This window comes from Chelonia mydas, chromosome 10, assembly GCF_015237465.2.
Source record: "Chelonia mydas isolate rCheMyd1 chromosome 10, rCheMyd1.pri.v2, whole genome shotgun sequence".
Classification (NCBI taxonomy): domain Eukaryota; kingdom Metazoa; phylum Chordata; order Testudines; family Cheloniidae; genus Chelonia; species Chelonia mydas.
Window position 1 is genome coordinate 40820428 of NC_051250.2, and position 23833 is coordinate 40844260.

At 42.8% G+C, this 23833-nt stretch overlaps 2 protein-coding genes across 3 annotated transcripts in view; one reads left to right on the forward strand and one right to left on the reverse strand.

Annotated features, from left to right (window-relative positions):
- NPTN (neuroplastin) overlaps window positions 1-20338 on the forward strand; it is a 105056-nt gene extending 84718 nt beyond the window's left edge. Inside the window, exons 4-8 of one of the 2 annotated variants that reach the window (XM_037910356.2) lie at window positions 325-458; window positions 7238-7511; window positions 18488-18509; window positions 19353-19429; window positions 20048-20338. In XM_037910356.2, the coding sequence (XP_037766284.1) occupies window positions 325-458; window positions 7238-7511; window positions 18488-18509; window positions 19353-19413 (491 nt within the window). In that variant the 3' untranslated portion in view covers window positions 19414-19429; window positions 20048-20338. The remainder of the gene's footprint in view (window positions 1-324; window positions 459-7237; window positions 7512-18487; window positions 18510-19352; window positions 19430-20047) is intronic. The other variant, XM_037910357.2, reaches the window with a different exon arrangement.
- An 824-nt stretch (window positions 20339-21162) lies between these two features.
- REC114 (REC114 meiotic recombination protein) overlaps window positions 21163-23833 on the reverse strand; it is a 126297-nt gene continuing 123626 nt past the window's right edge. The window contains exon 6 of the mRNA XM_043523398.1: window positions 21163-21327. Coding sequence (XP_043379333.1) covers window positions 21163-21327 — 165 coding nt within the window. The remainder of the gene's footprint in view (window positions 21328-23833) is intronic.

Below are 23833 nucleotides of genomic sequence, written 5' to 3' on the forward strand. Positions count from 1 at the left end.
AGGGAAGGGGCCTAATCAGAAGATGATGAATGTGACTGTAAGTAGTCCTCAACACTGAAGCTGAGACTCCTCCTTCATATCCCATCCATTCGCCTCGCCCCGCCCCACCCCACCCACAGTCTTTACAGCCTGAACTTCTTAACTGGGGCAGATGTGGGAGTTTACTATTTTATGTGATTTACATTTTGTAAGTTGGACTTGGCTTGGAAGGGTAGGTGTCCACTTCTTTGTGCATTTTATAATATCTGTTCAAGCTCTCTGAGCTTGATATCACTTTTGAAAGGAATGGTTTGTAAATGCAAAACTTCTGTTTGTGTTTTGTAGCTATTCCTGATATCACTGTCCACAAGCGAAGTGAGAACAAAAATGAAGGGCAGGAGGCAGTCATGTATTGCAAGTCTGTGGGCTTCCCCCACCCCGACTGGGTGTGGCGCAAGAAGGTCAATGGAGTATTTGTGGTGAGTGAGGGCCATAATGTCAGTATGCAAGCCTGAATTAACCTGCTGAAGCTTCTGATAGGCGAGAGAACTGGAATTCTTATTTGTTCCCAGTGTTTGGGCGCTCTAATGCCTTTTGTAACTTCTTTGAAAAACTGATTGGGGTGGGGGAGGGAGAGAGGTCTGTTTGAATCTACTGAACTGGAGCTGAAATGATTTGTTTAATAATGAAATAAGTAATTCTGCTTACCTTTAAAGTTAGTAGCTGAAATATTTAAAGCTTTCTAAAATGGTCTCCTTTTTTTATATCCTCCATTCCAATGCAAGCAAAGCTGCTTGTTACACTGCTGCTGGGTGTGACCACTAAGTGAACTGCCAAGAACGTGGAAGGATGGTGTAATTTGCAGTGGGCAACTGGAACAGGACACATTCTCAGAGTCCCTTCAAATCTGTGTTTAATGGGCAAGAATACCAATTCCAGAAAAAAATCTCATCAGCATTTTATCATTTGCTTTCATTTTAAGCAGGTTCTCCAGATACCCTGGAAATCCAATTTTCCACTTATACTATGTAAAGAAATTATCTTTGGCATTCACATGTGAGAAGCTACAGCTAAGCTTAGTCATTCCTTTCTATATTAGAATGCAAGATGAATGTTTGATGTCACTGGCTGCTTTAATCTTATGCACATTCTGTGCTATTGTAGTACAGGTGCATTTTGTTGCAGTGGTGGTGATAAAAGTAGTAACACAAGCCATTCCATGGTGGGTAAAGCATCTCAGACAAAACAGTGCAAAATGGTCCATTTTCCCATTATCTCTACTAATGTAGATTGATTTTCTTATTATGAAGCTAATTTATTAAGTTCACTGTGAGGGTGGCAGTAAAGAGCTTTGGCAGTCATATTTTCCATGTGAATACTTGTCTCTTGGGCAAAAGATTTAACAAATGGTTGAAATTATAGATTGTCCTGGCTTTTACACATTGCTTGTGGGTCAGAAACATGCTTATAAGCAGAGAAAATATCATGATATACCTGTAATGGAATAAATGTGTTCTTTTAAGTGAAAATTTCCCAGCTATCTCTTTGATGGTGAAAGCCACATTAATTATTTCTTAGGAAAACCAAAAATGGATATATCAAGTCCAAACTGGACATGGTGCAAGCAAATCTGCACCTGAATAGTAACCTGCAGAGTTTCTTGTATTTCCAGTCCTGGGTCCCTTTCCCCCAAACTATACCCTGACACCTTGACCCTAACCTGCAGTTCTTCCAGTGTTTGTATGTTCTGCAGCTGACTTTACAATGTGGACAGAGTCACCCTGTGGGCTAGATTGAGACAACACTCACTTTGCTTGTGACCTAATGGCTAGCCTACACTTGCAACGCTAAAGTGCTGCCGCGGTAGCACTTTAACGTGCCTTGTACGGTCGCCTTCATGAGGGGCGTAGCTCCCAGCGCTGGGGCACTGTCTACACTGGCGTCTTACAGCGCTGAAACTTGCTGCGCTCAGGGGGGTGTTTTTTCACACCCGTGAGCGAGAAAGTTGCAGCACTGTAAATTGCCAGTGTAGACAAACCCTCAGTCGCACATGAACTCAACTCTCTGAGGTAAAAGGCCCATTTCCAAGATGTCGTAATTTTAAGAAGCAGCCTTGAATGCCTTAGAGTGAGATCTTTCATCCCTGAAACTGAGAGTGGGTTTATGTATACTAGACACCCTTATTTGGAAATTACTTAAGAGAATCTGTGTGCTGTGCATTGACTTCAGTTGACTCTGAGCCAAAGTAATAGGGTCCATACATTTTAAAAGTGAGGTGGAAGAATGATACCCAGAAAATGCATCATAGAATAAAAACTCTTTTACGTAGCACAGTCGTATGAGTCCAGACATCCCACTGGGTGACGCTCAGAAGTGACTTGATGAAAGTGGCATGGGAAAAATGTGCAGCTTCACATGACTTTCAGATCAAAATGTGTTTTACCTGCTAGCCCTGCAAATATACCCTCCCATCATCAGTAGTAATGTCTGAAGTTTAGCGCCATCTGTGCAAGCTTATTGCTTAGGGCATGGCCACACTTGTGAGTTAGAGAGCATTAAAGCAGCCCTGGGCGCCCTAACTCACGACGCGTCCATGCTGGCAAGCCACGTAGAGTGCCCGGACTCCGCAGCTGGAGCGCTCCTGGTAGTCCATCTCGAGGAGAGGCATAAAGCATGGTGTGCCCTGGCTGGAGTGCTGCAGCGCCAGTGTGGACGCCCTGGTCTGTTAATGCGCTCTGATCAGCCTCCAGAAGTGTCCCACAATGCCTGTTCTAGCCACACTGGTCATAGAATCATAGAATATCAGGGTTGGAAGGGACCTCAGGAGGTCAGCTAGTCCAACCCCCTGCTCAAAGCAGGACCAATCCCCAACTAAATCATCCCCACCAGGGCTTTGTCAAGCCTGACCTTAAAAACCTCAAAGGAAGGAGATTCCACCACCTCCCTAGGTAACCCATTCCAGTGCTTCACTTTGAACTCTACTGCACTGCCCTAAGGTGACCAACCGTCAGACCTGCCCTTTAAATTCTATGGGAATTTTGAAAATCCCCTTCCTGTTTGCTCAGCAAGTTGTGGAGTGCTGTCAGCGAATCTTTCCAGGTGACCATGCTTCCACACGCCAGGAGATCCCCCGTATGGAGCAATGGCGAGGTGCTGGACCTCATCAGTGTTTCGGGGAGCAGGGGGGAAGCTGTCTAGTCCCAGCTGCAGGAATTATGATATCTTCGGGCAGATATCAAGGGACATGATGGAAATGGGCCATGATCGGGATGCACTGCAGTGCAGGGCTAAAGTGAAGGAGCTGTGGAATGCCGCAAAGCCCATGAGGCAAACCGCCGCTCCGGTGCTGCTCCTGCGACCTGCCATTTCTACAAAGAGCGGGACGCAATACTGGGCAGCAACCCCACCTCCACTCTGAGGACCAACATGGACGCTTGCGAGTCCAATTCAACAAGGGAGGAGGAGGAAAGCGGGAGCGAAGGTGCTGAGGAGGGGGAAGACGCCCTGGAATTCCTAGATGCATGCAGCCAGGAGCTGTTCTCAAGCCAGGAGGAAGGTAGCCAGTCGCAGCGGCCGGTGCTTGGGGAAGGACAAACACCAGAGGAGGTGTCCGGTAAGTGGCTTTTATTTTGGGAAGGAAGTTATTTGGTGCGGGCTCTTGGGGCGAGGAGGGTTAGGGCTGCATGCATGCCCAGATGCACAATAGGGCGTTGATGTGCTCTCTCACATCACGGTAATCGGCCTCAGTGATCTCTTCAGAGGTCTCATGCAGAAGCTGGGCAATGCGCTTGCACAGGTTCCTTGGGAGAGCTACTGTGCTCCTTGTCCCAATCAGGCTAACATGTCAGTGCCACTGTGCTGTGAGGGGCGGCGGGACCATTGCTGCACACATGCAAGCTGCATATGGGCCAGAGCAGAAGTCACATTGTAGTAGAAGACCCTCCTTGCTTCCCAGGTCACCCTCAGTTTCAGGACGAACTCCTGTGGAAAATGTGGGGACAGTGTTTAGTAAAGGGGTCCCCTGCAGCTGTTGGCTCTCCCCAAGGCACAGAACCCCAGAGGACAGTACAGCAGTGAAACAATCAGTCCCGCTTGACCCTGTGCTTACTCACCATTTGGGGCTCCTGTGGGTTATGTGCGCCCGCTTTGGAAAGGGCAAATTGTGCTATTGTTTAGACTGTGCTCATCTTTAAGTACGGGCGAATCATTGCTCTGTCTGGAGTGAACAATGCTGCCTCTGTTAAGTGTTGCATTTTGCCTTTACAGATGCAACTTTGAGATCTCAGCCATCCATGTTATCACCGGCTGAAAGACTCCAAAGAATTAGGAAGAGGCCACGTAGAAGCAAAGAAGACATGCTGCATGAAGTAATGCAGCAGTCCCTTCATGAAAATAAAAAAGTGCAGGAATGGAGGGAGAGTGAAAGGAGGTTCTGCCAGCAGAATGCGGAGCGCTGGCACCGAAGTGCGGAGCAGCTGCTAAGCATTATGGAGCGCCAAGCGGACTTGATCCAGGCACTTGTAGCCATGCAGGCGGAGCACTATCGTGCCCACCCACCCCCTGCAGCCCTTGTCCCAAAACTCTTTCCCTTGTGCCCCCATGTCATCTCTAACCTACTTTCCGCAACATCCATGTTCTTATCTCCACCAGCTGCCATCAACACCTGTAGCTTCACCACCCAGCCCTGCAAACTACGACCCTTACCCACTGCACTCAACCCCGATCACCATGCATTTTAACCAGCCTGAAGTACAGCACTCATTGTACAGCACTCCAGACAGGAAGGCTGAGTATGAGAACAGGACGTACGCAAATCTGTGATTGAACCGTTACCCACCCCACCCCCTTGCCCTTTCTGTTTCCCAAGCAGTTGGGTTTCTTTTCAATAAATGAATGTTCTTTTAAATAAATGGCTTTTTTGGCTTTGAAAACATTCTTTATTATTGCATTAAGTAAAAGATACCTTAGCCCCAGAAACCAACAGGCACTGCAAGTCAGCATAGCAAACACAGATTCCTACTAACGTTGGAACCATTGCACTTCATTCCCATGCAGGGCACCAAACATTACTGGTGGCTTTCAGCCTCAAATTGCTCCCTCAAGGCATCCCTAATTCTTGCAGCCCTGCACTGGGCCCCTCTAATAGCCCTGCTCTCTGGCTGTTCAAATTCAGCCTCCAGTTGAATCTCTGAGTTCCATGCCTGAGTGAATCTTTCACCCTTCCCTTCACAAATGTTATGGAGGTTAGACCACGTGGATATAACCACCAGGATGCTGTCATCGGTCAGGTCCAGCTTCCCATACAGAGAGTGCCAGCTGTCCGTTTGTATCTTAAGGAGTAACTTGACTGCCAAACGTGACATGCTGGTGCGACTCATTAGCATATTCCTCAGCAGTTTGGGCTCCATTCCTGCAGTCTGAAAGGGAAGACAGAGCGCACGGTACAAACAATGTGAATGATGGCGCCAAATGTGGACAGAAGCACAGGGATTGCTGGGATGTGAAGCGATGCATCATGGGGCATTGGGACAGGACCCAGAATGCCCCGCATCCCCCACCCCCTTCCCACAAGCCACAGTGCTAGAAAGGGAAGAGGTCCTCTGTGGGATAGCTGCTCAGAATGCACCGCTCCCAATGCCACTGCAAGTGCTGCAAATGTGGCCACGCCAGTGCGCTTGCAGCTGACAATGTGGACAGACTGCAGCACTCTCCGAGGGCTGGTTTAACTCTCAGCACTCTACGGGCATGACTACACTTGCAGATGTAGAGCACTGTTAGTTAAACCAGCCCTCGGAGACCGCAGTAGGGAAAGTGCTGCAGTGTGTTCACACTGTCAAGATTCAAGCTCACTGGCTTGGCTACATGAGCAGCTCTTGCAATGGCCACAAAGAGCAGTGCATTGTGGTAGCTATCCCAGCATGCAAGTGGCTGCAACGTGCTTTACAAATGGGGGGGGTGCGGTGGCGTGTGACGGGGAGTGTGTTGTGTGTACGTGGTGTGTGACCGGGCGTGTGTTGTGTGTACGTGGAGGTAGAGAGATTGGGTTTTTGGGGGGCCGAAAGCATTTCACCATGCTGTCTTGTAAGTTCAGACAGCAGCAGACCCCCCTCCCCCCGCCTTGCTCTCTCACAGACAGCATTCCACACTAATGGCTTGCTTTGTCCCGGAGCACATAAGCAGCCGGTTGTCAAAAACGGAGCTTTGAAAGGGGATATCCGCATTCCTGCAGCGATTACAAAACAATGACAAGAGTGGCCACTTGACTTAAGGGGATTATGGGACGTTTCTGGAGGCCGATCAGAGCGCAGTAATGCAACACCTCGTTCACACTGATGCCGGGGCATTGCAGCCAAGGTACACTAAGCTTTATGCTGCTCCTGGAGGTGGATTACCAGGAGCACTGCAAGTGCAGAGTCCAGGCACTCTAAGTACCTTGCCAGTGTGGATGGATTGTGAGTTAGGGCGCCCGGGACTGCTTAAATGCGCTCTAACTTGCAAGTGTAGCCAAGCCCAAAATCTGCAAGTGTAGCCAGGCCCTTAGAGTTGATGATTGAGACTTGACAATTCCACTGATACACAAGCCAGAAAAGAATTCTGTTTACATGATCATGGCTGTGTTGGTGTTGCAGGTCTTACCGTAGTAAAAAGGAGTGAAAAAAATGTAGATTTTGTCATTGCAATGAGCAAGTCTGCTGATTTAAGGTGCCATTTTTATATTCCTTTCAGAGCAGAACTGCATTTTAAGTGACTGGAGACTGACTTTAGCTTTGTAAATATTTTGGAACTTTTTAAGACTGAACACTTAAACATTGGACTCAAACTGTTGAATAGTCTGAAGTAACCAGCCTCTTCACTTTTACAAGAATCTCTTTACATTTTCCCACCTAGCACAGTGACTGAATGGAAACTGTATGTTTACTCTGCAATGGTGGGGATGGGGGGGAACACCTGCGGCAGTGAGTCTCACTGACTGAGGCTTGCACTATAAGGGCTAAAAATAGCAGTGCAGATGTTCCCTCTGGAGCCCGAGTTTTGAGACCCCTCCACCTTGCCAGTTTTCAGGGTCTGGGCTGCAGCCCAAGCAAGAATGTCTACACTGCTATTTTTAACCCTGTAGCACGACACTGAGTCAGTTGACCTGGGCGCCGAGACTTGGTGCCACAGATTTTTCTTTGCAGTGTAGACATACCCTAACAGCTTGTGTCACCTGGGCTTACTCAAAGTTCCCATCCCCCTGTTCCCTTTCTGCTTTTTACAGGAAATCAACAACTCTTCTGGCCGATTCTTCATTACAAATAAAGACAATTACACTGAGCTGAGTATCACAAACCTCCAGATAAGTGAGGATCCTGGCGAGTATGAGTGCAATGCAACCAATCCAATTGGCTCTGCCTCTGCCACCACCATCCTGCGAGTGCGCAGCCACTTGGCCCCTCTCTGGCCCTTCTTGGGGATATTGGCAGAGATTATCATCCTTGTCGTTATCATAGTCGTTTATGAGAAGAGGAAGCGGCCAGATGAAGTCCCAGACGGTAAGAGTGTTCTCAAAGCCACTTGTAAAACTTATGGAACCAGGTCAATGGGAGAAAATAAGCACCACAGTCCATGAAGAGTTCTGAAAAGTTCTCATTTGAGCAGCTGTTCTCGCCTCAAATATTAGGCCCTTCACAGTAGCTCTGAAGAATCTGTACATTAATTCCTAGCTTTGCTTGTCCCTGATTCCTCATGCTATGGAATAGGTGACAGTTATTACTGGATCTTTGAAACGTTCATTGTAAAACTGGTAGTGGTTCCATGGTTCCATCTCTCTTCCCTGCTATAGCTTTTAGATCTGACACTTCAGTCATGCAACATAGGAAAATAAACTGAACCTCCCAAGTCCTTAGTGTGTCCTCCTAAATCTGGCAAGCTATGTTGGATTGAGCAAATTCAGGGATAGGTTTTCATGTCACATTAAAGGGATCTTAATTTTGACTTCAAATGACCATAGGGAGACATTGATTTCATTGTTCTTATAGTCATTCATCAGTTATTTGATATTTAAATAAGAGTCTGGTCTTGTAATCTGTTTTGCATCCTGGTCTCTGGTGAAAGCATCAGTAATGTTTTTAACAGTGTATTTTATGAGGTTACATAATGTAATTAAGGAATGTTATGGAAATTTTAGTCTAGCTGTGTCCACTGGGTTAAATTCCAAGTTGAAAGGAGCTAGGTTATCTGCCTTCCATGCTGGTGATAAGATTCATTAGTTAATGCATGTACAGTGTTTAGAAAAGGTAAGTTTTTATTTTATCCTTATTTGAGCTCTTTGCACTATATCTTCCTCTCTTTAAGGAAGAGGGACAATTTCAGAGGAGAAGCTGGTGTATGAAAGACATACTGGTGAACAGACTTTAACGTAACAACTAGTTGCTTACAATGTTGTCTGTCAAAAGCCTACCCAAGGAGTCCTAGTGAGGAACTTATTGCTCACTATAAGGATGTGATGTTTTCAAGTAATGGATCAGGTGAAGAGGGTGCAGTAGGGAGTGACCATGTCCATATCATAATTCACTATCATTTTATAATACTGGAGAATCCTTCTGGTGTATCAGACAGGTAACACAGTGCTCCTGAGTACTGTAGCTGATGCAACAATAACTACTGCAGCTGATGCATTATAACAGATTGATTATTCAGTGGTCTTCAAATGTTCACCTATTGGGATGAAAATTTCTGAGCCTAACGGTGAACTTCTTTGCCAAGTTTGCGTGAAAATAGCTCTACCATTTCTGAGTAATACCTTGGAGAACAGAAAGTCTTAATTAAAAAAAATTTTTTTAATAAACAACATCATATCAAAACAACAGAGGCTTGTAAGTTTCAATCTGACATGGAGCAAGGCATACCCTGGGTTCTGAGAAAACCTGCTTTGGTTCAGCCAAGTTATGTGAATGTAAAAATGCCTACAAAGCATGCACAGAGACTTTGCTAAGCTTGTTAGAAATGCACCTAGGGACAAAGTGGTGCACAGTGATGCATACTCACTGTAGTGATGGGTGACAGTATAAAACTCTAACCTAGTCCCAAGGTGTCTCTCAACCAGCCCACAAAACGTTACATTGTGTGCTGATAAACTTTGAATTTTAAAAAACTTCTCCTCTTTACTAGTCTTTTTCTCTGTTTACAAACCTCTCGTTGCTTAGCAGAATATACACTAGGCTAGGAGTTAGAATAGCCTGTGTTATAGTCCCACCTTTTCTATTGGTGGCTTTTCATAATTCATTGCACTTTTCTACCCTTTATCTAGTGAGGTTACAGCAGAATCTTAACACTTGCAATTTGGCATGGAAAACAGTCCTTACTAAGGAGCAGTGCATGGATTTATTCCAGAGGAAACTGGTTTTCATTTGGTCAAGTTCCAAGCATTGTAATGACATTATCTTAAACTCATTAACTGGGTACCTAAAATGATGCGTCAACAATTAAGTGTAGTGAACTTAGGCTCCCATGAAGTGTCCTCATTTGGCTTGGCCACTCTTCTCAAATCCCCAAGATCATCTCCTCCAGTAGAGACATTCTGGTAATGATAGGCCAAAGAGTTGAGATTACTGAATTTGCTTGTTTTGTTCGCTATTTTCAAGGCTACTAAGCTCAAGGCCCTCGAGATGCTTCTCTTCTTCTCCCTCTTCCCACTTCCTTTTCTAGGGGAGGAAATTAAATGTAAATGTTTACATGTGTGTGCCATTAAGGTTACCTGGATAAAGGAAATCCAACATCTTGAAATCCACTTGACTTCAAAAACAGTTAGTTCTGCATCAGACGAGTGTCCTGGAGTCCCTTGGCTATTCCTGTGCTTTTACAATCACACCATAAAGTTTTTCGCTGCTGTGGAAAAGACCCTCACAAGCAGGGGAAAGTGACTGTACACACAGTGCTGTCAAATGCATGTAAAAGAAAATGAAAAACCTGGAGAAGCTTTGAGTTTTCAGTTATATTAAGCAAAACATTCCAAGGAGAAGCAATTTTTAAACTGACTGCCCCTTTGAACACTAAAGTCATGAAATGCCAAAGTTAAGGGTAAACTTTAACTGTGCCTTTGTGTGTGCCATTCGCATTGAACTTTCAATTACATCTAAAACCCATGTAGTACCATTCTCCTCTCTACATATCAGTCTATGGAAGTACTAAACAGTGAGCTGTATTTAACCTGCTAAAGAAGAAGTTCATATTAACCGTTGTATAGCATATGCCAGAGCATTTTGTAGCATTTCATTAATGCATCTTGCTCTAAATAACACTAATTATATTAACAGCTGGAAACACAACTGTGATCCGTAATCTGCACCGGCTATCAATTAATTTCCTTGGGGCTGTTTTAAGGTGTTGGTTTTGATCTATGAAGTCCTAAATGACTTGGTTCCTAGCTATCTCTCCCCATGTAATACTACTGCAGCTGTAATCAGTGGAGATGCTTGAGCTATCTATCAGTCCTTCCTGGCTTACCTAAGAGGAGGGTTAGTGGCAGGAGGACCTTTGACTCTGGGATGTGTACTCGCCACCAGATCTACCAAAAATCTTTCCACAGACTCTACAAGCTACCTCCTTCCTTGAGCTTTGGCTGTTTTATTCAAAAGTTATTTCTCCTCCCTTGGTATCCTGCTGTTAATTGATTTATCTTGTTAGACTGACCTAACACTTGGTAAAGCAACCCACATCCTTACATGTATTTATACCTGCTCGTGTATCTTTTATTTCATACATCTGATGAAGTGGGTTCTAGCCAGTGATGAGCTGCCAAAATCTTAACTGGTTCCCTCCTCACCCTATGAGGGGGTTGTTCCCCGCCCCCCGGGACTCCTGCCCCATCCAACCCCCCCACGTTCCTTGATGCCCCCACCCCCCAGGACCCCGGCCCATCCACCCCCCTCTCCTGTCCCCTGACTGCCCCCAGAACGGGGGCAGGAGGGTCTCGTGGGCCACCGTAGTGGGTGCCGTGCCCACCCCACCCCTAAGAGCCAGAGGCACCTGCCGGGTGGCGAGGTGGGGAATCCCGGAGGAAGCATCTGGCAGGAAGCATTCGGCAGGTCCCTCTGGCTCCTAGGGTGCGTAGCTAGGGGGGGAGCAGGGGGCGTGGCCGCTCCCCCACTGATCACATCAAAAGTGGCGCCTTAGGTGCTGACTCCCTGAGTGCTCTGGGGCTGGAGCACCCACAGGGAAAATTCGGTGGGTGCAGAGCACTCACTGGCAGCTCCCCACCCCGCGCCCGGCCCCGGATCACCTCACCTCCGCTCCTCCGCTGAAGGCGCTGCCCCGCTCTGCTTCTCTGCCCCCGGCCCCCCCCCCGGCTTCCCGCGAATCAGCTCTTCGGCAGGAAGCCTGCGGGGGCGGAAAAGCAGGTGGCGGCTTCACCACTCAGGCCGAGGATGGCGGAGGTGAGCTGGGGCGGGGAGCAGTTCCCCTGCCCCCCCGCCCCCGGGTTACTTGCTGTGGCACGGGCGGCCCTCCCGCCCCAACTCACCTCCGCCTCCCTGGGCCTGAGCGGGAAGCTGCGGCCTGCTTCTCAGCCTGCCCCAGCTTCCCGCGCGAACAGCTGATTCGAGGGAAGCCTTGGGGGCGGGGGGCGGAGAAGCAGAGTGGGGCGGGGCATTCAGGGGAGGAGGCGCAGCGGAGGTGAGCTGGGGCCGGGGGTGGGGCGGCACCCACCAAATTTTCCCCTTGGGTGCTCCAGGGCTGGAGCACCCATGGAGTCAGCGCCTAAGGTGCCACTTTTGGCCAGTTAAATTTAGAAGCCCTTTTAGAACCGGTTGTCCCTCGCGCTTCTAGCGAACCGGCTCCAGCTCACCACTGGTTCTAGCCCATGAAAGCTTATGCCCAAATAAATTTGTTAGTCTCTAAGGAACCACAAGAACTCCTCATTTTTTATTCCTAACAAAGAGATTTTCCTGTGGAGTGGCAATTAGGAGAGGCAGTCAGGAGAACACTGGAATGGAATGACATGGCCATTTGTGTCTTAACTTGAGACCTGTATGCTCATAGGTCATCAAGATCTATCCAGACAATTTAGTCTGCTCCAAGCTACCTCCTTGGGCTTATCAAGTGGCTGCTAGTAGTAAACAGTCTGAGTGACACAGCACACACAATTTTCATCTATAGCCTAACTTTCTGGTATACTCCATCCCAGTTCAGAGCCCCCTGAAGGCAGGCTTTGGGGGAGGAGGGGAGATCTGTGTCCAGTCTCCTTTTAAAGATCCCCAAGGCTTTTTAGTAACCTGCTGGACTGTCTCTGTAAGCAGATCTCAGGAATGTGAATCTCTCCATAATACATCTCTACGACTGAATACAAATGAGACCTCTCATGATCTTTATCAGGGAGAAGGAAACTTCATTTTTTTTCTCCACTAGAATATTTCCAGTTACACAGAAACTCAACAGGGCCAAATTCCAGCAACTTTCTTTTTCTAAGGCACAAAGACCGCCACACAGCTGGAGCAGGATTACTTCAATGTCTTGAATGCTCCTATTAGTTCAAAAGGGGTATATCATAAACTTCCTCCCTTTCATTACCCCCAGCCCAGTTTCATCTTTCAGAAATCAGCATCCTCTTCTCAGACGATAGGAGTAAAAGAGTGTACTTGATATGTAGTTCTTCAGAGGCCTGGAAAGTTATGCCACATACTGTATCTTAAGAGTCTAAACAGCTTGTGAAACAGCATACATTCAAGATACCTCAGCTCAACTCTGACTCTGATGGACAAGGAATGGGGGCAGGGAGCATCATTGCTGAAAAGGATGATTTGGTGCTCTTCCCCACACTGGCTACTTGATGAACAAGGAAGACTCACCCCATAGCCTGTAAATGGTGTTGCCAGGATGCACACATGCAGGTGTGGTGCTGGTACTAAAACACACACAACTCACTCCATAGACAGGAGAGGGCAGTCTTTAACTCTGGCATTTCCTGACTTGAGTTCCTGTGTATTCAGCCTCAGAACTGCATGAACATAGCTTTTAGCATTTAATTTAATCATGTCTCCCATTCCAAGGAAAAGGGGCAGACAGTAGTGTAAAGCTCTTTTGTTAGTATTTCTTTCCTGACATACTTAAGTTGCTCACCTTTTTGCTGCTGCTGTGTAGCAGAAAGAGGAAAACCAGTCTCTGAATCCAGTGAAAACTGTATTCCCAACTGGAAATGTGAAGTGTCTGAGTTCTTACAATTTTTGCTGTAGTGCCTTGTTGACTAGGGGTATCCTTTCACATCCCACAATAAGAGATTCTTGCAGTGAACACTTCATTTATTTCCTTGCTAAATGAATCCCTTGCTTTCACTTGTGTGCTGGAGGGAGGGAGAGACTGTGCTTTGACCCCCTTCATAATTTTTAAAGAAAAACCCAACCTTGCTTCCCCCATGACACACCAATGCATTTCTTTTTGTACATAGCTGTCAGGGTTCATAGGCTCTGATACAGTAGTTGAATAGTGTGCAGCTTTCAACATCAGGAGCTGTTCAAAAGTCACATATCAAGTCCAGGCCAAGAGTGCTGTCCCTTCACTGCATGTAGGACCAAAAGTTTTCAGTGAGGCAGTGCTGATTCATTTTGCCCAGCACATATGTTGGTTGGTGGGCATTTTACAACAAAAGGAGGCAAATAGCTCTCTCCCCCCTCCCCACGGTAGTTTAAGCTGCTTAATTTTTTGAGACTGTAATGACAGTCCTAGAAATCAGCCATTGTGACCCCTGTAATATTTTAAAGGCTCTTAAATGAAGAAAGTTCTTTTATTTAGCAAATCACTTTTTAAGAGGGTGTGTTCTTGGGTAAGTAGAAAGTAAAAACTCGTTGGTTACATTCCTACCAAAGATTGTAGCAAGTGAACAGTGTTTACTTCCAAATCCATTTTCTACATATTCTTTAGTTTAAAGCCAAGAAATAAGTTAGTTATAACATGTCTTCTCTTTCTTCCCTTTTCATTTGTCAGCTTAATCAGAAGTAAACTATTTCCATAAATGTTTCTGCTCCAGCGGTGCAGCAGTTCCATTTCATTACCCTACGTTTTTTCTAATACTCATTTTTCTTGCTTTTCTATGGTACTGCTATTACTGTAAGTAGTAATTTAAAGAATATGTTTATTTCACTAAAATGGCTTGTTACAATTTTTTTTATTTTTCTACTACTCTTCACCTTTCTCCCCCACACTTAACCTCACCAAGGAGAGCAAACTGTCCGACACAAACTGTAAAAATGCATAGGTGTTAACTATACCTGCAACTGAGGATTACTATAGCATAGTGACAGCCGAAATGGCATCACTTCTCAGGCGGCTTTGCTCTTTAGCACCGTATAGGTTTGTTAGATACTGTTATAGGAACAGAATTCATTATACGCCTGATTTGACCACTCTTGGCCATATGTTTTGTTATAAATCTATATTTATGCCTACATTCCATTTCAGATTGTTTGCTTTTTTGGTACATGAACTCTTCACTAATATGCACGTTTTATGCAGCCCATGAGTCCCTTATCCCATTTTCCTACTGGTCATGTAGCATGATAGAAAAATAGCATTAAAACCATTCCTATTGCAAATTTGGGACTTAGTGGTTGTAAATGTTGCCTCTAAATCTTTGTGTATAACAAAAGCCCTTGACAGTTAATAAGAAGGGTTTTAACTCACAGCTCTTCTAAAGCTTGCATATCTCCAAAAAATTACTAGTTTTTAAGAACACAATATCATCCTGCATTTTGGAAGTCATCAGATCATCTTGAATACTGATCATGCTTTTTGGGAACCTGAAGAATAAAATACAAAAACTTAATATTGGACAAATAAAATCTAAAACTCTTCTCAGTGATAAAGTTCTCTGGAAGTAGAATGTTCAAATTTCCCTTGAGATTGTTTTGCTTTTATTTCTCTTTCTGGAGAGGCAAAATATTAAACTAGCTTTACACTTAGGTGCTGGTTTTTATAGCAATTTTACAGAGCTGCTATAAAGTTTTATAAGCAGTTCCATTATAAAACCAGACTTCCAAGTGGCTTAGACTGGCCATTTTAAAAGAAGGGGAAAAAAAAAGTCCTTGAGTTGAAATTTGGCATAAGCCTGGGCCGTGAGTATTTAGCTGAAGTGGGGTAAGCGAGCAGAATTGACTGCTGCCCTGTGACTCTGGTCTATCTGGCAAATGTTCATCTCTTATGCTGCTGCTGCTCTCTGAAACTTCACTTCGGTGAAACATTAAACTGAGACTTACATTAGGTAAAGGGATATTCAGCAGCAAAATGGACTTTGAGGGAGAAAAATATTTACTTATGCTGTAAACTTTTATTTAAATCCACTTCTGAAAATTAGTTCTCAATGACCCCGAGAGTAATTTAAAAAAAAAAAAAGTTATTCCTACTAGGAAACTAGATACTGAGCACGTCAGAAATGTTAAATTTATGATGTCCATGTTACAGTAGCATCATAATGCGCCACACGAAGTATTAATCCAGGACAAAAAATGGTGGTATAGTATGATTGTTCCAAAGGACCCAAATTCTGTGCTGTTAACCTTAAACACACACAATAACTGGGTAATATGAGAAATTAAATGAAAAAAGTAGAATTAAATAAATGTTGACAGTGACAAGCAAGGAAATTAGAGCTGAATGGTATTAGTTTCTCTACTCATCCTACATACTACAAATGACCTCAAACACTGTTAGCCATGTACACTGCAATGTGAAGGAGGGCTAGTTAAGTATAGATACTAGAGGTTGTAAACTTTTCAATTTCGGAATACACTATTTCAGGGCAATGTTAAGCAGATAATCACTTTACCTACAAGCAAGGTTTGTTGTTAATCTTGCATTATATAAACAATGATTCACAGAATCTGCCGATCCTCCAAATTAAAAAGCAAATTCCTAAAGAGTGAGGGGTGTAGTGCAGTTAGCTTGTACAACTGAAGACTGAGTCACAGTATTTCAAGAGCCTGGCACAGTACTGATCATCTGCAAACATTTGAATGGAATGAAGAGACATGTTCACATCTTCTCTGACTATTGGTTTCAAATACTAGTGAGTTAGAGACAGTCAGTTACTAGAGCAGGCCGTCTGGCATGAGGGATTTGGGTTATATTGATATTTATCGGTTACTATGACTTCTTTTTTTTCCCCCCTCAATTGCATCATACCCTTAAAAAAATGGTGGTAAGTGAGAGATCTGCATGCTTTGGAGTTTGTTAATCTCCGCTTCAGTCTATACGATGCACAGTTCATAATGTTAACACTTTTCTTAAAGTTTCTTCATTCACGTTCACAACTAATTTGGATTTTAGTTTGCTGTTTTTAATCTTGATTTACTCTTAATTTTGTACTTATTTTTCTGTAGTTCTGTCCCCCCGGGGCGATTTTTTCATTAGGGTTTTGGTCCTTTGTCTGTACTGTATTGTACTGTACTGGGGAAGATTTTGTAGCAGTTAAATGGCTGACCAAGAAGCTAGTGACATACAAAGGCATATTCTTTCATTTTGTTTTATATTGAACCTATAGAATTTAGATGGGTGGTGGGAGGAAGCTATCAGTCTCCAAATTTATGCTTAACTGTAACTATTCTTACAGGCACAGCTCCTATAGTTATTAGATCTTTGCTAGGACACTGGTAGCCTTTGTAAGTCAGAAAAATGTTAGACTAACAAAATTATTCATCTGGAATCTGCATCCATGCTACATGTATTTTAGTTAAGATCACAGAATGGTTACCATAACAAGAGATGGCTTGCATCCCATTAGTATAGTTTTATGTTTCTGAAGTCTAAGAAAACTCCCAGAGATGTTCATTATATTGGTAGAAGGCTGAGATGACAGTCTTGAAGTAGAATGTCTGCTTTCATATGGCATTACTAACCAATACTAATCCTTACAAAAAACAAAACCTAAGGACTCACTGATGTCTGTCCGATTCCATTAAAAGGTTGCCAAATAGCGTGTAGTTTAGTTTGTAGAGTATGTAGCATCGTCTGTTTTGAAATCTTTTAGGAATCGAAGATGTTTATGGAGGCAGGACTTAGTTTTATTCTACTGTGCTTTGTGTTTCAGTTCCTGGATGTGTCTCTGTATATCTCCACTGTATATACAGCACATTGATGTCTGGTTGTCCTTACTAGTCCTAGTTTTCTCTGTACCTTGTCTTGATAGTGTATTGTTGCTAGTGATGGACTTCTGTGGACACTGGTGTATCGCTAGTGTGTTACTTTGGTTGCAAAGCTGTTGGTTTGTGGTTAGTTCTTTATTTTTTTGAAATATTTTTTTGTTCCAGTCACTGTTTGTGCTGGCAGTGGCTTTGCCTATCCGTTGCCTTGAAGGTACAGGTGGAGTAATGTCCTATTTTTGACAGACATTACTCCCAGTGTGTGCTCATGCAGATGCCTACACTGTTAAGACTGTAATTTCCATAACTGCTTCATGTGCACTAAGCCCCCTTGTGGAATCCTGCTGAGAGTTTCTTAAAGGCGTCAGTGAAAAAAATCATCAAACCTTTAAAAAAAAAAAAAAAAAAAAAAAAAAAGTTGATGCTTAAAACAATGGATTAGCAATTGCTCCCCAACAGTAGTTCTACAAGGAGCAGTAACACAACTTTGTGGATTAATTTTTATGACACTGTGTACCCAATTACTATTCTCTATAGTGCAGCCTGAGGGCAAAATAAGACATTTATAAATCCTAAAGAATAAAATGTTAATGAAAGCATATGTTGAAACATCACAAATTATTGGATTTTTTTCCAATTTCTAAATGATATATAACTTTTTTCTGGTGTTTTTGCCAAGAGAGACAGGCAGATCAGAGCTGTCAGTCTGCTGTAGCTGAAGTCTGTTGTCTCTAGGGGAGTTGCAACACCATTTAACTTTTCCTGGTATTTTACATGAGTCTTGTCCTGATACACACATGCACAGTGCTTGCTGCTATGCAAGGGACTGCACTTGTTTATAACGTCACATTAAAATATTGCTGCTTCTACCTCCCCCAAAACTGGTTCAATGTGAATCTGGAAAAATGGAATATGAAATAGGTTGTATAATCCTTGGGGGAGAAGAGATGGTATATACCTTTTGCGTATATTCTGCTACTTGCCCATCAAGAGTTGACGAATGTGTATTTAAAAACAAAGTTAATGCAAGAAAACAAACAGCAGGATTTTACAACTGAAATGTTGGTTTGTCTTCTCATCTAATTTATAAGATTGAACCACTGGAACTTGGGGACAAGATGAGTATGACCATATTGCAACAATCTGTCCGCTACAGTTGCAGTTCTTCATGACGAGCATTCAAAGTGTTAACTCAAACCATTGAAACAACAACATACTTGCCATTAAAACTTGAATCCAGAAAAATAACCTCATGAACCTTTGCACTACCAAGTGGAATGGCCTTTAACGCATAATAGATCAATTTGCTGTTCACTGTCGAGCTAGAGTTTAATATAGAACCTGACTCCACTCTCTTTCCTTCCTTTGTCTTTCATTGGATCACAATGGAACTCTTGCTGCAGACGACGAACCAGCTGGGCCAATGTAAGTACTTTTATCTGAATTTCTTAAGATAGTGACTGAACTAGATAAAACTATTACTAAATTTGTAGCCTAAAATTGCTTAGTTGAAGAGCTTGGTGGCTTACGGGATTTTGTAGTGCATGAAACCTAGATTTAGGTATGATAGCAATTACTATTTGTATTGTAGCACTCAGTTTCTAATGGGGATTGGAGTATTGTGCTAGATGGTATTTAAGCAAATAAGAAAATACTTCCTGCCCCAAAGAACCTGTGGGTTAAGGCCACCTACTTTAGTGTTCCTTCCCAGGCCAGGAAAAGCAATACAAAGTCAGGTGGATGTGAGAGGAATGAAGGGCTTAGTCACACAGCTGGACAAATACAGGAAAAATATTTGCAAATATCCTTACTAATAAAACCTGCTGATTTTCACTGGTATTTGTGCCCCCAAAGCTTTTTCTTGCTTATTCATGACCATTTGGGTGAGGGAGATTATATTTGCAAGAACCTTCCTGCAAAAGCAAGTGTCAGCGGAAGCAAATATTCACAAGATTGTTCAAGACAGAAGAGCTCTCCTGGCCCTTACCTGGAATGACTTAGAGAGACATGGTGGGTGAGGTAATATCTTTTATTAGACCAACTTCTGTTGGTGAGGGACAAGCTTGTGTGCTCTGTATAAGCTCAAAAGCTTGTCTCTCTCACCAAAAGAAGCTGGTCCAATAAAAGGTATTACTTCACCCATCTTGTCTTTGTAATATCCTGGGACCAGCATGGCTACAACACTGGATACTGTGAGTGACTTGTCTCTTAACCATGCTGCTGTTACATTTTCAACAATTTTGATGTGACTTTTTTTCCCCTCTAAAGGAAAAGCAACTCTACAAACAATCACAAAGATAAAAACTTACGCCAGAGAAACACAAATTAAAAATAATGCGTGTAATGTAAGTATGACTTTTTAGATGTTTAAAAAATATTCTTACTATTTAAGTACTTCTGTTCTTTCAGTAAGGTGTAACTAAAAATGTAAAGAACAATCAAAAAATAATACTGATCGAGCAAGCCATGTGTAGGTATTTCACTGAATTGCAAAGCTATCTGAAACTGTTTTGAATAAAGCGTCATTTCTACTGAACTCTTCCATACACTGCTGAAAAGGATACACTACCCAAGAATTTTTATAAAAGATCCCTGCCATAATAGCTTAGGCACAGTAGTTAGTGCATATTCACAGAACTCTAGTCAAATTCTAACTTGATTCTTACCTGTGCAGCACTTACGGCTTCAGCAGCAAAGTAAGTCTTAACACAAGCACACACACCCACCCTGAAGGATAATTTCTGCAGATTTTATACCATAAAAGTGAATTTGCTTGCTAGGTGTAAGCAGTTCCAGGATATGGTATGAAACTGATGTTTTTAGGTTGAAACAAAAATAGACAAGCCTTTATCTTAATAGCAAATCTGACAGCAGTTTTATGATGTGCATTATGGCATACTGTAATCAGGGTGGCATTAATCATTGACTAATACCTTTGTTCTCAATTCTTTTTTTCCCCACAGAGCTTTAAGTTTCTGAGAGACTGATGGCAATATAACCTGCTAAATTAATGGTTGGAACTCTTGGTTCTAGAACTCCAGTTCTATTTGATTTTTCCTTTCAAGTGAGCAACAATATGACTGTCTATAAAAGCATGCCTTATTTAGCCTGTCCTGTAAGGATGACGTACCCAGACACACTTTAACAATGCTTCAGTGTAGAAGGTGTAAACTATTTTGGGCTTGATGTGCTGTGAATGTTGCTTTTTTCCCTTATGGTATATAAACATTAGAAATAAAGTCAAATCATGCATGCGCCATTTTTTACTTTCTTAATGTAGCTCTTAAATTGGCAAAGCTCTAAAACGCACTGCTGCCATCTAGTGATAACTTTTTGTAAAGTACAGCAAAACCTAAAAATATATACCGTATATATTTATATTTTTGGGGAAGAGGAAAACCAAAATACAGTAAGTGTTTCATTTTTAAATTGCTGATATTCATTCCTTATATTGTATGTCTGAGAGATGAGAGAATTATACTGGTTCTGGTACTTAAAGAGGAGTAATATAAATTGAAATTATTTTAAGGGCTTAACCTATATAGAAAGATTTGGGTGTCCTATAATCAAAGACTTTAAAAGCTGGAACAGTCCAACAAGTGATGATGAATAGTACAAACTTCAGTTTATAAATATATATGATGGCTTTTTAAGTGATCTTTTTTTGTTTGTTTGTTAAATCATGTAAATTCTCAAATCCTTTTGCACTGATGTGTTCAACATATTCTTGTACATTCAATTCAGGCAACTTTTATAATTTACTTTTTTGTTTTAAATGACGTTGAAATGTTACAGCATGGTGATATTCTATGCAACTAGTAATACTCTTCAGTTTGACACTGTAATTTCTCATGTTGATTTAAAGATTGATTGTAGAATTAGACCTTACAGGGTTCTCATGTCGTGCATAACTGTAGATGCATGAACTTGTGTTCTGTGTATTTGTTGAAGTGCAATGATGTATAAAAAGTGGATTCACCTGTTTTTAAAAATAAAACACTGACCAAAAAAAATCAGATTTTCTCAAATTTGTATCCACTCTACTTGTTATTACCTGAAATACAGAATTAACATTTCCTCAACCTTCTGTCAGTTTTTTCAACTCCTTCTCCACTTCTTCCACAAATGCTGGGAAATTCTGATCCATGAGACATAGGCGAATAAAAGGCCCTAATTCTTCAGCAGTCCACACGGAATGCTGATATGCAAGGGGGAGCTCAAATGTTGATGATTTCAGCACAGACTGCAAAAGCAAAGGCAAAAGGTGATTTTATTTAAGATACATTTCATTGTCAGTGCAATTGAGTGTGTTTTTTAAAGTAGCGTTCATGAGTCCACAGACATGCTTGTTTTACTACACATGCACGCTAAAAATCTACATGGCACCTGTTCATTACAAGTAGAACAGTCCAACTAGGTCAGATCTTCCTTTTATGTTAATTGCTAACACGTTAAAAAAGACACATCTACAGTTTTTGCTTGCTATGGTCTAACATCTAAATACTCGCCTATTTCAGATGGAGTCACTGTTTTAAAGTATTTTCCAAACAATAGCATTTAATGTATGTTTGACCTCTGCACACAAGAAAAGATATTTGCACCCTTTTCCTTCATGGCTAGTCTTTCTCTGACCTCTTTCCAATCTCTTTTCCCTAAGTCAGGAACTCAGAAATTAGGAAATGCCAGTTTTACAGTTGCAACCTTATTTCCGCCACCTATATGTCCATCCTGTACACTGAATGAGGCAAGGATTCTGTTCTTATCTGTTGCAGAGCTTGCCAGGCCAATTTGTGGCAGCCTCATCAGCAAAGTGCACAGCCTTCAGACCACTATCAAATCTGGTCAGAGAGTAGTCAGTGAGGTGTGACATAGTCTGTCTTTAGCCCTAGTTGCATGTGGGGATCCTTGTGCTAGACCTAGCTATGAAGGCTGGTTGCACGTTGACCCTTGCCCCTTCGAAATCTATTCAGAAGTGCCTGTGAGCGGCTTGGGAGGGTCTGTTATAAGAGACTGGTTTCTGATATCAGCTGCAGACCATTCTTCACACTACCTTGATGTTGCAGAGAAATCTGGGCAGGGTAAGTGGGCCCACGAACAGGTGCCTCCATGACTAGTGCACTCCTGGATGGTCAAAGAGGTTGGTGTATACTGGTAGGCTCAGGTTTTCCCTGATCTTCTCAATCATTCTGGCTGCAGCATCCTCATAACAGATGTCTGGAGGACTGATGTTGCTTAACACAGGGAGCCACAGTACTGATGTGGGTCGAATCGTCCCAGTTATGATGCACAGGGTTGAGTGTAGTTGTGTGCCAGCCAATTTGATCTGAGATGAATGGAGCCAGAGTGGAGCACAGCATTCTGCTGCAGAGGAACAGAAGGCTAAGATGGATGATCAGAGTTTAAGCATTTGCTCTCTATAAAGTGCCAGCTAATTTGCTTAGAAGGCTGTTATGCATCCTTACCTTAGCAGCAGTTTTCCTCAGGGGTTTAAGATATGTGAGACATCTATCTAGGTTTACTTTGAAGTAGAGTGAGTGGGATTCATGTTTCAAGTGAGGTCCACTGAGAAAAATATTTAGTTCCTGGTCTGCTCTGGTGTTGTAAACATGGAATACACTCAAAACTGTTCAACTCAGTGTGAGCAGTAAATGCTACCGACTACAATCTTGCCATCTTAAGTCAGCATTTAGGGCATCTTCGAGTTCTGGGAATGATCTTGCTTGGATGCCTAGGCAAATGCCGTCATCTGCATACAGGAGCACACAGTACTGGGTGAGTGGAATGTCATTCATGTACAGTTTGAAAAGCGTTGGTGCCAGCACACAGCCTTGAGGTAGGACCATTGGTTTGTCTTTTCCATGTGATAACTCTGTCTCCCATGTGCATTCGGAAACATCTGTTGCAGAGGAGGTCAGTGATGTTGATTATCCATGCTGGGAGTGCTCTTGATAATTTGACTAAGATTAGTGGCTCTCAATCTTTCCAGACTACCGTACCCCTTTCAGGAGTCTGATTTGTCTTGCGTACCCCCAAGTTACAACTCCCTTAAAAATTACTTGCTTACAAAATCAGACAAAAATATAGAAGTGTCACAGAACCCTATGACTGAAAAAATGTTTATTTACTCATTTTAACCATATAAATATTGTACTTACATTTCAGTGTATGGTATATAGAGCAGTATAAACAAGTCATTGTCTGTACAAAATTTTAGTTTGTACCGACTTCACCATTGCTTTTTCTGTAGGCTGTTGTAAAACTAGGCAAATATCTAGATTCACCCCTTGGAAAACTGCTGTGTACCCCAAGGGGAACGTGTACCCCTGGTTGATAACCACTGTGCCAGACCATGTCATATGCTGCTGTCAGGTCCAGAAATATAGCTCCCGTCTTTGGGTTTTTTCTGAAAACCATTTTTAATTAATGTTTTCAAAGATAGCACTTGATCACAGGTACTTCAAACTCTCTGAAAACTTGCTTGCTTGACACAGAGTGTTGACTCCACAAGGAGTCTATGGATTCTAGATTCTGTGGGGGGGGAAAAAAGACTAATTACATGATTCTGTACTATCAGTACATGTGTACAAGGGTGTAAGAAGAAGGCTGCCTGGCAAGCCATAAATCTGGCATTTCCTAGCCTTTGAGTGCTTGACTCTGCAGCCTAAATAATATCTCAACAGCTTTTTTTTTTAAGGTAACTTTTCTTTTAAAACAGCCTAGCACAATTTACAATAATAATAATAATGCCA